Source organism: Diadema antillarum, unplaced genomic scaffold (assembly GCF_040938485.1).
Source record: "Diadema antillarum isolate AM-2024a unplaced genomic scaffold, OU_Dant_1.0 scf00000108, whole genome shotgun sequence".
NCBI classification, from domain to species: Eukaryota; Metazoa; Echinodermata; class Echinoidea; order Diadematoida; family Diadematidae; genus Diadema; species Diadema antillarum.
In genome coordinates this window covers 1,989,084-2,004,723 of record NW_027270997.1, presented here as the reverse complement: position 1 = coordinate 2,004,723, position 15,640 = coordinate 1,989,084, and the positions used below count along the sequence as shown (strand labels likewise).

The 15,640-nt window shown below is 37.5% G+C and overlaps 1 protein-coding gene across 5 annotated transcripts in view; it reads left to right on the top strand.

Annotated features, from left to right (window-relative positions):
- The window catches only part of LOC139719286 (tumor protein p53-inducible protein 11-like), a 137,191-nt gene that overhangs the window by 108,756 nt on the left and 12,795 nt on the right, over positions 1 to 15,640 (top strand). The window contains exon 2 of one of the 5 annotated variants that reach the window (XM_071630708.1): positions 1,386 to 1,798. The exons of 3 other annotated variants lie outside the window; for them this stretch is intronic. In XM_071630708.1, coding sequence (XP_071486809.1) covers positions 1,737 to 1,798 — 62 coding nt within the window. In that variant the 5' untranslated portion in view covers positions 1,386 to 1,736. Of the gene's footprint in view, positions 1 to 1,237; positions 1,799 to 15,640 lie in introns of those variants that run through there. One more of the 5 variants, XM_071630707.1, reaches the window with a different exon arrangement.

The following is a 15,640-nucleotide window of genomic DNA, read 5'->3' as shown; positions in this document are numbered from 1 at the left end:
AGTACATATGAAAGCAAGGTTTGATTCATCACTCCCCCAGCTCTCAGTTTTATACAAGGCACGTTTTGCTCTTCTCACACTGCGGCAGTGAAAAAAGGAAGAAAACAAACAAATTGGATATCATAAATTCAGGGGCAGCCGTGAAGTTAATTTCCCTTGAGTTGGCAATGCGTGAAACCACGTGAAACCCATTCCAACGTGCATTCGCCCTACATATGGAAGCTCGCTGCCTGACTTCCGTGTGGAATATGATAAACCTACTTTGGGAAAGTGAAATCTTAAACCCTACACAATTACAGCTCGGCATTGCAAGGTGGTGTGTATTTCCTGGCCTTCTATCTGTAAATACATATCATATCACATAAAGATACACCTGTGGAGCGTACCGCTTGTTAAGATTAGATGTATTCCAGGGTCCTAGTTTTCATGTGAAGAAATTTGCTGTAGAAGCATTCCCCTGCACATTTTGCAGCCTGAAAGATATCTTGATACCTGCAAGTTGCATTTTTCAGGTTTCAATTATTTCTTCGTTAGATGATCCAGAGATATAATAATAATAATAATAATAGCTGGTTTTTATATAGCGCATTTCACACTTAAGTGTCTCAATGCGCTTTACAGACTATTATTACCCCGGTCACTGGATACATTATTTCCAACCAGCACTAAACAGTGCTCATTCTCCACTCCCTTGGGAGCATTCCAGCCAGTCGCAGCCATTCTTGCAGATATGCCATTCTTGAGGAGTTAGAACTTTGCAGATTTGTAATTTACTCCTTTTTGCCAGTGGCTGAGTTGAGAGGTACTGGGTGTTTTCATCTGCGTATGCAGAAAATTTGTACGTCTTCAGTCTTTATCAAAGCCACTTGTGGAGTACATTAAAAATTCCTCATATATGTGAAGATCCATGGTAATTAAGGCTGGATAATTTTTTTGAAATGTAAATTTGTATTTGGTCTGATTGGGCAGGGGAATCACAAAGTGAAGTAAAGAACCAGATTGGCCTTGTATGACGTACATACAAATGACACATTTCAGCTATTTTGAGGAAGTGATGTTTGATCATGATAGGATGGTTTATAAATAGAATTTGAATTGAAGTATGCTAGAAGTCAGTTCAAAGGTCACAAGTCCAAAAGTCAAAAAGAAGAGATTAAGGGTATAGTATCTATACTGCAGCTCCAGTGCTGTGGAAATGCAGTGGGGATCGTGGAATTTCCTGAAGTGGTAACGTGCTTGATGGTATTGATCCACATCAGAATCTACTTTAGCCCAGGGAGTTTTTTCCCCTCCTGTTGCCGGACTTGTTTTATCTTCTTTTCTTTTTTTTACTGTGCTCTAGTCTTCAAACTACTGATTTCAGCGACTGATTTGTAACTCTACAGATACACAGATCTCTTGTTTTGGCTTCCCAACGACCTTCCTTCTCTGAAATCGTTGAGGTTTCTGGCTCGGCTATCGAGATACTCTTCCTGTAGGCAACATTCAATGTCAATGGAGGGAAGGCCCGGAAGGGTTACAAACAAGTGGACATCGATAAAAACGGATTGTCTAAATTCAGTCTGGAGCATGGTGTCGCAATACACAATGTGAGGGATAATTCCTGTGGGGGAAAGAAACAAAACAGCGAACCTGAGTGTGACAACGGACAATTGACTGGGATTCGACTCAACGACGTGATTACTCATTTATTTATTCAAACAGTGTGTTCGCAGTCTACTGTATATTTTGTCGATATGAATCAGAGAGAAGCTAAGGCAAAAACTCCACGAGACGCCCAGCAGGAGTCCAAGTTTGGGTGAGTAGAACATGCAATATGCAACAAGCCAGTATCAAATGTTTGAGGCCCACTTTGATCTAATGCATTGTAAACCCTTCATGTGCCACATTTTATTTCCAGCTCATAGGATTGTGTGTGAGATCTGTGCACATTTTACACATTGGCACAGAAGTGATTAATATGCAGTACACGATCTGTACCCGTCATATACTGTAAAAATGGATTTGAAGAGTTTGTTCGCAAAAACCGACAAGTCCATTTTTGAAGATTTTGAAGTACGGTCTCTGTCACAAAGTACAAAATAATAGCTTTTAAATGATATATTAGTTACTGCATATAAAGGTACATTTTTGAAGTTATGGTCAAAAGAAGCAAAAATTTTCTTATTATTCTCCTTATTTTTCTTGACCTTTAATCGCAAATATCTCCATTTGGCAAATATGGACTTATCGTTTTTTGCGATCAAACTCTTCATTTATTCACGTGACTCATTTTTCGCACTCGACTGGGTAAGATAAGTTTCGCATGTTTTTAATTCCCTAGAATCAAGACATCAACTGCTCGAACACATGGCAAGCAAAAATATTCACGTGCTTTTTTTCTTTGCGCTAGTTTCTGGTTGCGCGCAATGTGCGAAAATTTTGACACCGCGAAATATTCCACGATTACAGTATTGTATGCTGGGTTCTGACCTGCATTGTATTGAGGCCTCTTGCTCACATTTGCCGTGCATCATGGGAAAGGGGGTGGGGGAGGGTGATATCTAAATTTAAATGACATGAATTGCCTTGTGAAATGATTCCAAAACTGGTACAAGTGTGAACATATCAACCCTTTTATCAAAATGTTGTTGTTGTTGTTATTTTAAAGATCGAAAGAAGAGAGAGAGAGAGAGAGAAATGGGGCCCTATACAAATAATTTGCCCCAGACAGCACTTATAACATAAAACAAACATTATAGATCTTAAAGAGATATAAACAAGAATATTAAATGCATACCAAGTCTCCTCGAGGGAGCTCATATCGTCTCCACGAGGGAGCTCATGTTGTCTCCACAAAGGAGCTCATAAAGTCTCCACGAGGGAGCTCATATTGTCTCCATAAAGGAGCTCATTACGTCTCCACGAGGGAGCTCATATGATATTGATGAATACCTCATATTCTTCAGACAAACTCAAATAACTACACAATATCAAAATGTGATATCAACTTTTTTTTTTAAATGGAAGATTGATTGTGTGGTGTAGAGATGGCTATCATGAATATCAGTCAATAAAATTCAAAGAATCATTAATTTCTCCTCATTCAGTTCCACTTCTCTCTGTATTCACTTTTGCTTTGCTGCATGCAGGTGATGGAAATCCAACTTGCACATAAGTGTACCAATAGTTAAAGGGATCGTACAGTTATGGTTGAGACCTAATTTCAGGTTTCTAACATTTTTTTTTGTGAGATAATGAGAAATCTCTAATGAAATATGAAAGAGCATACAGGTAATTCCTTGAGGAATTCAATGTAAATTTGATGAAAATTGGTTTTGAAATGGCTGAGATATCCAAAACAGAGCGATTCTAATAAAGTGTGGGACCCACATTTTCTAACGATCGCTTTGTTTTACTTTGTTTTGGATGTTTCAGTCATTCCAAACCCGATTTTCATCAAATAAACTTGGAATTCCTCTTAAAATGGAATGCGCTGTACTATTTTATAAGTGTTATGGTGGTATCTCACAAAAAGTTTAAAGCCCAATTCTCATCTCCACCAATATTGTACCATTCCTTTAAGGTTTTTAAATGTGTTCACTTGACAGAACATGGATTTTACAATGTATGACACAGCTGTTATGGAGTTATCACATCCAGGGCAAGGTTGCTCAGTGTTGGAAAGCATATCCAATGCAACGCAGAAGTTAACCCGTTGAGGACGGTTTGATTTTGCTACAACACGCATTTCCCATAGATGCTTGCCCAAGTATACTCGGAACTCGTACCCAACGGGTTAATGTATACATGTATATACTATACAAATGTGCTTCATTTAACTGCTCTATATTTCTGCCCCTTTTTGTGATGGAGACTCCTCTTCTGGTGGTTTGAGGAAGGGGGAAGATTGCCAATGAGGGGGCGCGCCTCCACACCCCAATGGGGTCATCCACACAACCCCCTGTACCATAACTTGCTACAGGATATAACACCTGCACCTGCTATGGGCTCCACTTGCAGCATCAAACGAAGCTGTAAACATATAAATCAATGTTGGCATCGATATGCCGGCAGTCATACATAACACATGAATCATAAAACCAACTCGAATTGTATTCATATCAATCTTTGTCTGTGTGTTTGATTAAAAAGTCATGATATGTAGACCACAGAAACTGAGGTAAGTGATAGAATGAAAAAAAAAATGCTTTAAGGAAAGGAATCAAAACAAACTTGCTACAAAACACTGATTAATTTTCTGATTCCACAGTATTATATGTGTATATTGTGTACATATTAAGTATTGGACCCTGTTCCCACAAGCGATGAGTTACAAAATGGATGGTGCAGTTTCAGTGGAGATGGGACTTCAGGTTTCCAAAGTTTTAATTTTTTTTTTAGATAATGAAAAGCTTCTTACGAAATATGGAAAAGCATATAATGTTAAAAGGAATTCACTGTTTATTTGATAAAAATTCTTATTCAGTTTCGAAATGGCTGAGAAATCCAAACAAAAGGATCCTAATAAAAGGTGGGACCCACCCTTTATTAGGATCACTTTGTTTTTACTTTGTTTTTGGATATCTTAGCCATTTCAAAATTGATTTACATCAAATAAACTTTGAAGTACTCTTTTAGTAGAATTGTATGCTCTTTAACATTTAATTAAGTGGTTTCTAAGTATCTTGCAAAAAGTTAAAGGCTGAATCCTCACCTAAACCAATACTATACCATCCCTTTAAATCAGCTATTTAGAAAAAATACTAATGAAATCATCTCTTTAACCCTGTGTGTATCAAGGCACTTGGCTTAACTTGCCATGCTTTTTCATCAGCATTTAGTAAACATCCATGTGGTAATCCAAACTGGACTGAGCAATTGTAGTATAGTGAGTCAACTCCTGTGTAGCAGTGTGCCTCAGTCCAACAGGAAGACTTATGTAAGAAAAATAGGAATTAGGGAGAATAGGTTAATCTCAATTTCTTTGCAATAAATTTACAGACATACAATGTGTGTCAATTAGTGAAGAAAGCATAAAGTTGCATGACACCGATTGGGGAACATAGAACAGTAAGAGTTAAAAGAGGTAGCTCTCGGTAAGCTGGGCATGTTGTGACGGAAGAAAGACACGTCCTGTCATTGATGTAGACTGAGAATTTTGGAGGAATTTATGGGGGAAATCAGAATGCAGAGTTGAAGAAAATGAGAACGACAATTGTAACTAGGAGGAGGAGGAAGCAGATCGGGAGAAAGTTCAGTGAGGTTTGGAGAGTTCATTTGATGTCATTTTTCCTGTTCAAGCTTGGTTATATGAAGACTATGCAAGAGATGTTGATATCACCTTTGCTTAATTCAGGTTTTCTGTAAAGAATAAAAAATAAAATAATCTATATCGTCAAATACAGCTACATATGGCAGAAAAGCATCTAAAATTGTTCTTCCAAAAGAAGCATTATTGGAAAAAATAGGTTGTTCAGTCTCATTTGCAGGCATTTAACAATCAGTGTATCTGTAGAGATGTAAATATACATGTGTATTACATAATCACTCACACACACACACACACACACACACACACACACACACGCACACACACACATTAAACCAATATGATCATACTTCAATAAATTCAACTGGTAAGCTGTGGGATAATTAGGCTTGAAGATCCACTAGACCGAATGGATAATTACGTAACCTTAGTGGGTGAAATTCCATTTCTATTCTGTCTTTAATAGTTTGTTCATTCTTTCAAGCTCTTGAGCAGATTTCTTGCAATGCTCAGTGTAAGGTGGCTTTTGATATTAGGATTTCAGCATAGTGCATTGACCTGGAATCACTTATGAATACTCTCTGATGGTAAAATGTTATTGCTTGACTTTACTTTCATATTCTTAGAAGAGCTCTGTCTGTTGACTTTGAATGATCAATGATGATGATCTACAGCATTTGTATGGCGCCATATATCTGTCATATAGAAACATTCAAAGGTGCAGACTCCTCCAAGAGAGTTAGCAATGAATGCCTGGTGAAAAATGTGAGTTTTGAGTGAATGCCATATGTTGTAATGTTTATGTGCACTTGTATACCATATCAGTTCATCTCTGTAGATGTACAATATGTACGACCAGCATTTTTTTTTACAGTTGGGTATATCCCTTCAGTACCCTGTCAGTGGGTGAAAATAGCTTTACCTTGAAGTACACTGTAATTCAAATAGGGCATATCTGACCTGGGTTTAGGGACAGCCATAGCGTGGGATGGGTCAAGTGGTACCCTGGTAATAAATTCTGTTAGCCTTGACAGAGTGCGGGGCATGCTTCTTCCCTGGATGTCATATCCTATTAATCTGCGCGTGATTAACTCTTGAGAGTCAGTCGTAGGGATATACGTTTGTATGCCTGTTGTATTACGAGGGCCAGGTTTGATGGTTGTGGACGAGACTGAAAGTGCCAGACTATCACACACTGTTATGGATTGTCCGTACTACATGTCTGTCTGTCAGTGTGCCCCAGGCAACCAGAATAAAATGTCTGAGACTTGTTTCAGACTTACCAACAGACTTGAACATTAATATTCCTAAGTCTGTTTTGAAAAGCATTTATCAAACAGTTTTAGGGTCACAGAGTGTTAGGGACTCCAAATGCATGCTACCACCTGCTTCTTCAAATTACAAATCCATATGGTATCCATGTCACAAGCTCAATAGTCTATCGATGTAACATATATGGAATTCTAATGCATTTTCATCAAAAGAAAATAACAAAATATGCTTCTACCATCATAGACCTTAGTTTAACATGGTCAAGTAAACATGTATTTACCTCCTAATACATATTTTAGATATCAAACCAGTCATATTACAAACACAACACTAAATTGAACAAAGCATGATTATTGAAAAAGTATGAACAACAATTGATGAAATATAGTTTGAGAAATGTGGATCATATGCTTTCAGACCTGCAAAATAAACTTGATAATGATGAAACTTGATTCTTACCGTGTATAGGCCCTACATGCAAGTTCTTATGCCAATCTTGCAATGCGTATCTCACTGACATGTCATTTGTTGTTGTGTTTTTTTTTTTGTTTGGCTGACCTAGCTTTAGGATGAAACAAGTACAATTGATCACATCAGACGAAGCGAGAACCACTCTCTAGTCATGCATGGGAGAACTGGGTCGTGTCTTCGTGTACCTCTACCCATTTGTCATGAAGGAGCTCAGATTGAATTAGAATGTAATTAATATCCAGTAATACTTCATAAAGAGAGGTTGGGTCAGTGTGCCTTGACTATCGTGTGTTATATCTAATATACATGTACAAAACATTAAGGGATAAAATGTATAATATATAACACAGTCTGTGTGTTATCTTCCATATGTTATATATATAATGTAAGATATAAGATATACAAAGTATGTAATATAATATGGAAAATGTTATATTCCATATCATAAATATAAAATGTATAATATGCAATACAGTCTGTGTATTATATATCATATGTTATATATATATGTGTGATATAAGATATACAAAATATGTAATGTGATATAAGATATACAAAATATGTAATATATGTTATATATTATATTTTCTTACACAGAGCGTCTTGTTAAAGACATTCCCATATTCCCATTATATTTGCATGTAATTATGAAAGTGGAAATATTTGCGAGTCTTTTTTTGCACTTGGCTGGGTGATTCCGCAGAAAGAAAAATATACAATAGTATTGTAAATATCAAGCAAAAATATGCTTGCTTTCATTTTCACAACAGTTTCATGGCCCATGATAGGTGTGAAAGCTTCCACTTTTACAGTACTTTCTCAATATCAGTTTGACACTGCTTAACACAATGTTTTCTAGAAATGACAATTGCCTGTGGAGTTAATGCATGAGCACCTCTGATTCCAGTAAGTAGAGAGAGTTAGATGAATACAATATCTCTCTCCCTCTCTCACACACAAACACACTGTCACATTTGATTGGGAATATAGAATGCAGTGTTTGATTGTACTTCATGTCTCAAGATGGAAAAGGAGGAAATTAAACCCGGTTGGTTGGCTCGAGTCGAGGTGTTCACCCCTTCAGATTATCTCCAGGTTGATGTTTCAGGAATTTGATATTGAGGCAATAATATAATGTTGGAATCATCGTCCTCCGTGTTCACAAATGATTTCTGGGGCACGGAGCAGCTTAACTGCGCTTCCTTTCCTCCAAAGAATTGCAGAAGGTGTGATTGGCATTCAGTGCTCATCTCGCTCAGCATCATTTAGAGGGAGAGAGAGAGAGAGAGAGATGAACAGAGTTATGAATATTTGAAGAGTGAGAGAAAAGAAAAAAGAAAGGATTAAAGAAAGATACATAGAGAGAAAGAGACAGAAAATGGAAATCATAAATTTTCACGTGCATGAAACTTTCATGAGGAGCCAGGATTTGAAAAATTGAAATGCACATAAAAGTTTCTTTGTTTGTTTGGTTTGGTTTTGTTTGGTTTGGTTTTTTGCCTACAGAGTTCATTAAATGCCAGCAGCAATTCCCAAAACTCTCATGCCACAAAAACAAAACGCCATCAGCTTTGATTTACAAAAGTTTCATGCAGCAAGTGTTTCTGGTTTTACAGTAGATTTGCAGAAGATGAGATAAGAAAACAGATAAACAGATAGATAGGGAGAGAGAGATATAGAGATAAGATGAGAATAGAGAGAGAAAAAACAAGTGATATGAGACAAAAAGAGAAAGCAAGATGGGATACTGCAAAGAATGTAGTTGCAGAGGCAGAGTTATTATAAACTTGAAAATATAAGTTTGTAATACCTTAAATTGTTTACACTTTGTATGCATGGTCATCCCCACAGTGTGTATTCAATCTAAGCTTTCTGCATTGCGCATGGTCTCTCATTTCCTTAGGGTGTAACTTTATATGTTCCCCCTCATCGCATGCAGTTTAACAACTATTGATTTTTCTATGTTTCCTCCACCCTCCCTCCTCCTTATATTTTTCTTGTTTCCAATTTGACGTGTGTCCCTTTTCCACGCCAGGTGAAACGGTGTAATTGATTTACCGATGGATTCGGGCTACATTCCTCGTGAGCAGAAAGTCTGTTTGAACACAGAGCAAGGAGGAATAGATATGTAGACCACGTACCGCTGTGAATGCATGAATGACACTGGGCCTCGCTTCGTCTCAAATTGGCAACATTGTGTGAATAATGTTCATGCTCCTGATCTCTTCATGTTGTTGCAGATTATCTGATTCGCTTGATAACCCAGTTTGTCGTTCCACTGTGAACACAGGGGCAGAAAAAGGTCATTGGTGATAACGGGCATGTTGGTTGTGATTTCACTGAGATAAGCATCTGTGACCGTCAGATAATTATTCATGTAAACCTTACATTTTGTGTCTGCTAGCACATCCAGCTGACAGCAGCAACGTCTTCATTAAAGCATAGTAGCTGGCAATAGAACTAGAAAAATAGAAAAACACTCGGAGAGCACAAGACCTTTGCTAAGCAGCTCATTTCCACTCATACGAGCATACTGCAAATCACCCTTCTTTCCCCAATGATAAATAGCCTTTTTGTTGGGTCTCAGAATCTGCTATATCTCAGCAGCAGCTAATTGCATGTTGCGCTTCGAGCACAGGCTCTGTGGGTGTATACACACTTCAAATAAGCACAGCTTAAACTCCCTTTTCTTAGTAGCCATATTTGCAAATGATATAAATCTCTCATTAAAAAAAAAGAAAATAAAAAGTAATGTATCCTGGATTCAGACAACTGTCCAGATCAATTAACAATACACAATTCAATCATCTATTCCTTTTTTTTATCATCAACTTTTCCTGAAGTTTCATCCAACTCCAAACAACCAAACCTTCACTAACATAATCTTCATAATCTTCCTTTAAAGCGGAGGTAAAAAGTGCATTTAATGTAAAGTAATTGAATTTGTGTTTCTCCAAATGTTTGTTAATCTGGTGAGGATGGGCTTATTTTGCTACAACACGCATTTCCAATAGAGACTTGACGGAGTATACTCGGGACTCGTCCACAATGGTTTAATGACAGGCCATTTTAGTCACATGGTCTATGCAAGTTTGATCTTTCTTCTTTTTTAACAGCATCACACACTTAATTGATTCTCCATGTATTCATCCGTTGATTGGTGGAAAAAGAGAGTCTGCTGAGTGCTTCAATGCCAGTCTAATGTCAACATGTTACAAGATCCGTCGGCTGCCGTCACTGAGATGTTTCAGACTTCCTGTAGAACTTGTTCTTACTCAAGTTTAAGGAGCACATTTCTGCATATAATTATGTAAAGAGTAAGGAGGTGTTCAGTAATACTGGATAACTATTGAAACTCCTCATTGTAAGCTATGTTTTCACCAGTACATCGCAAACTCCATGATCTCCCAACTAAACTACAACCCTTGCTTATGTTACAAGAGGTCATTCATACATCGTAGTGAATAGCATTTCTCAGTGTCAGCTTAATCTTAATTTTCTGTTGTTCATTTACCTGTCCCATTTTCACCTTACTTCCTTTACTTGTATTGTTTCATTCTTAAAGTGCATAGAGACTTCTCCCTGAATGTGATATGCGCTATACAAGCACAGTTTATTATTATTATTATTAGCAAGTCAAAGGTCAAATGTTAGGACTGCAAATATGCAATCATAATACAAAGAAGCAAAATTAGAAAACACCCCAAACTTTTTTAGCCAAAAATGATTTGAGGAACATCTAAATGAAGAAATGAGATTGTGCTTTCTGACGTTTAAAAAAAAAGGTAAAGAAGAATCTATTACCTCAAAGCATGTTTTGAATGCATTAACAACCATATCCTTAATAAGTCTGAAAGGGTTCCAAGTCATTTCACATCTCATGTTTCATCTCAGTCTTTCAGGGATTATTTACTGCACTTACTTTCCTCGCAGATGTGACCTCCCACTGAGTGTATCACTAGATGTGAAAGATGAACCCTTAATGTCAACAGCTGGCACATTACAAGTGATAGGGTTGCATCCACACCGATCAAGCTCATCATAATTGCAAGTTTTCACTAACGTTAGGGACCTCTGGATGCATTGATTTCAAAGTAGGCATGCAAAACACCCCGTCTAGATTATAGAGAGGGGTTTTGGGGGGGGGGGTTTTATTGCAATATGTTGAAAGAAAAGGTCTGAATGTCCTAGAGCTCTTGTGAAATACAAGTTCTTTAATGGATGCTTCTGTGCCCTATCCTTTGCATTGATATCTGTAAGGTATTACAGATAGTAGACCATTCACACTAAATATTACATTACACATTGTCAGTCCACAGAATTATATTCAGTGAAATTTGTTAAGGTTGTCTTATCATAGTGAAAAAAAAAAATGTGATTAAACAAAATGATTAAATCTTTGTTTTCCTTTCATAGTCATATGATAAGCAATAGCATTTGGAAGCTCTGATAGACTTGGAAAATGTCATGTTTAAATGCCAAAGTGTTGATGTGATTAGTTTTTATTATCACCACCATCATACTGGTTCCACATATTCAATTTTGTGTTTGTACTTTCTTGCTGTCTCATTTTTTTTTCTTGAAATCCTCTGAGCATAGTGTGACTCATAAAATCATATGTTTAATACAAAATTGCCAGGTGCATCTCTATCCCAGGAGGGAGAAATAGACTGAAAAAGATATTTGATTTCCACAAAACTCAACTGGAAATATGATGGAAATGTGTGTATTCTTAGCCCATCTCTCACTAAGAAAAAAAAAATCTGTAATTTCTCTTCATTATTCTCAAGAGAGGTATCAGTTTTCTTGTGTGTAAGGAGAAAAAAAAAGACTAATTTTTGTCATATTTCTCTCACAGGAAAATGCATTTCCTTCCAAATCCAGAAGCAATGTGTGATGGATATAAAATTGCTATACAGCCATGTTTGCCTGGACTTCAAATTCTTTTAAAAGGAATAAGATAAAAAGAAAAAAAAGAGATGCCCCAAGTTGTTTCATTCATGATTAATGCGTCAGGCGAACTGGTAGAGTAGTTTGGTTGTTTGGCTTTGGTCTACAAGGAGATCGATCACCCAATTTTGTTGCCATGGCAACCGTTGAGGAATTAATCAAGGGTTGCGTGCTCGACGCTTGTCAAAACACCGCCATGCAGTGCTCTGTAATGAAAGCTAAAGTTATTGGTATGTCAAGATAAACACATGCATCCTTTGTAGGAGGAGGTATCCTGGCTTCAGAATGTGGTTGAATGTTTTCATTGAACTGCCTTTTGTGATGGTATATTTGCTATTTTTGTTTTTGATTTTAGGTCAATATAGGACATTGATTTATGTCAGTTGATTCTGGGTTGTGTTCCTAGCTAATAGGTTTGTGAAACTTTAATGTTAATGACTTGGAATATCAAATTCATAAAGAGCACTGTAATGAATAAGGCCTTAGACATTCAAACTAGTATGTTAAAGGGACTGTACAGTACTGGTTGAGGTGGGGATTCATGTTTTGATCATTCCTAAGTGAGATAGTGAAAAGCCTCTTATGAAATATGAAAGAGCATGTAATTTTAAGAAGGATTCAATGTTTATTTGATGAAAATTGGTTTTCAAATGGCCGAGATATCCCAAAAAGTGCTGATAATAAACAGCGACATGCCACAACTTTATTAGGATCTCTTTGTTTCACCTTGTTTTTGGATATCTCGGCCATTTCAAAACCGATTTTCGTCGAATAAACTTTTGATACCCCTTAAAACTGCATGCTCTTCGACATCTCATAGAGTGGTTTCTGAATATCTCGCAAAACATTAAAAGCTAAATCCTCACCTCGACCAGAACTGTACACACCCTTTAACTTCTGACTTTGCATACGGGTTCATACATCTTCGGACAACGTATAAACTTACAATTTCCTCTTCAGCCAAGTGAGATGTAAATGTTATGCAGTGCTAGAGTAGTTGTCATGGCAGGGTCCCTTTAAAAAACACTTGTTATGCTTCTGAGGCTACCCTAGATGTTATAAAGACTTCCTCCTCCTCCTCCTCCTCCTCCTCCTCCTCCTCCTCCTCCTCCTCCTCCTTCTTCTCCTTATTCTTCTTCTTCCTCCTCCTCCTCTTCGTCTTCATCTTCTACTTGTTCCTCTTTCTTGTTTCGTGTGAATAACTATGTAAGTGATAATGATAAGACGTATGATGATGATATAATATCAATTCTAGTAGTAATGTTGACCTTATTAAGCAAGGTGTTCGTCATTTTTATGATGACTTATGAATTATATCATCGTTATCATCGTCACTGGCTTGTATTGTTATCTTTAGCCCACTTAACGCATCAGAGATATTATTGTAGTGTAATGGAGAGGGATGAAATAACAACAAAAAAAGTGCTTATTAAAGTGGTATGAAGAAAAGCTCCAACACCTCCATACAAAAAGCAACTTCTTGAAATATCATAACGCGAGATGGTGCGCAGAGGTGCGCAGGGTGTTTTCTTTCCACGGATGATATTGCCACCTGCAGTGCATTTGGCGCCTGGGCGAAGTGTCGGTTTCGGTCCACATCAAGATCCCCGGGTCACCAAAATGTGATGCGTGCAAACCCCCCACCGGATCTCACATCCATCTTGCGTGTCGGCAACTCAATACTCTCAGCTTGGGGATGGCTAAGAGTAAAAGGCTGAGCTCATCTCTTATTTAGTCTCGCTGTCTGTCTGTGTTTGTCTGGCTGTCTGGCTGTTCATCTCTGTCTTTCTCTGTCTCTCGCCACCTCCATCTGTTACAGGTGCCACTTTTCCCAGTGTGGTGATTTTGTTATTAACCTGTTTAGCCCCCCAAACTGCCCACAGAGGTGCCAACTGTTCCTCCTTTTTATTTAGGTGTTTTGTACTGTTTTTGTTTTTGGGTTTTTCAGCCCAAAACTCGTGGGAAAAAATGTTTAGTTAGTTGTTTGTTTTTGTTTTTGTTTTTAAAAAATTATATTACTGCCCAGGTTTATTGCAGGAAAGGAAAGAAATGTAGCTCTTCCATCAGAATTATGCTCAGTTTGGCTTCCCTGTGCCCATAGTTGTGATTCCCCCCCCCCCCCCCCTCAAAAAAAAAAAAAAAAATATGTTATAACAACTTGGGGTTGCCTTTGTGTATGTGTATGGTTAAATACATTTGTGTGCATTTGCTTGTGTGTGCTTCTGTGCATATTTGTGTGATGGGGATGGAGTGTGTTTAAATTTCTCTTCTTCTATACCCAGATCATTCTATACCCAAATCATATTATCTTTGTATCACAGTACACAGCAACTTTATCTCTGGCACTAGTTTGACATTTCTTGGAGTGATTTGCACGTAGCATTGCGAGAACCCCGCTAAGGGGGTTGAAAATAAGTTAACACCGCAGGTGTGAAGATTTAGCCATCTTAGACGAGTGGATAGTCGACCACATGATGGCCAGAATGAGCTTGGGGAGTGGGTAAGGCATTTACCTCAAGTAGGTGGGTGGAATGCTGTGTTTCCATGGCAACACTGCCAACACAAGAAGAGAGTGAGGGGGGAAAAAAGAGCGTGCATGCGGCTTGGGGGTTTGGAAGGACAACCTCATGGAAAGAAGCTGTAGCACAGATTGGGAAATGAGGGAAAAATCGTTGCCAGTGAGACATTCTTATCTCAGATGCTCATCAAAGATGATTGTAGCCCGCAGAATTTGGCGAGATGTCGAAATATTAGGGTGGACAGAAAAATGAGTGTGCCTACAGAAGAAGGAGGGAAAAACTGGTGTGTTCTGGAATATTGAACGAGTCAGACCAAGATATGATTTACATCTTGTTCAGAAGCACATTTTCATAATGACTATATGTCTGTCACCCATATGATGCAGCCTTCGTAATCAAGAATACAGATCAGTTGGTCACACTGATATTCAAATTACCATATATCAAAACCTGCTTTAGGCAAAGGAGTTTTAGTTTTCAAGGCCCAAAATTATGGAAAACATTGCCAACATGAGTAAAACAGCAAACAATTCTTAGCGGTTATAGACGGAGTTTAAATTTGTATCTGACACCAGAATGATATTGTACCCCTCCCCTCATTTTTTTTTTCAAGTAAACCGTGCATATATTTTTTTTTTTTTCTGTAAATATTTTTTTTCTTTTTTTAATTTTGCTCTGATTTGTTTCATCTAACTGTATGTTGTATATATTCTATGTTTCATGTACATGTGTATCTGTTTTGAAATAACTTTGTATGATTTTTACCTCATGATGCATGGACATGAGGAAGAACAACCGTCTGGCTGAATCATGTGCCGTGCTGAAATAAATAAATAAAATTAAATTTTTTTAAAAATGGGGACTGAAGCTTGAATCTAAACAAAGAATGGAATATATGACTGAAGAAGACAATGAATTTCTCCAAGAGTTCTGTACATCAAAGATGTTGGGGCTCCTTTTTAGAAAAGAAAAAAACAACATCACACTCTCACATTGACACCACTGCCTACATAATGTCACAATCAAAGTAAATAACTTGAGAAAAGTTAAGTTTAACCCGTTGAGGACGGACTGATTTTGCTACAACACGCATTTCCCATAGACCCCTGCCCAAATATACTCGGGTCAATGGGTTAAGAAAATGATTGTTGTGAAAAGGTAGAAAAAGAGAGTTCTT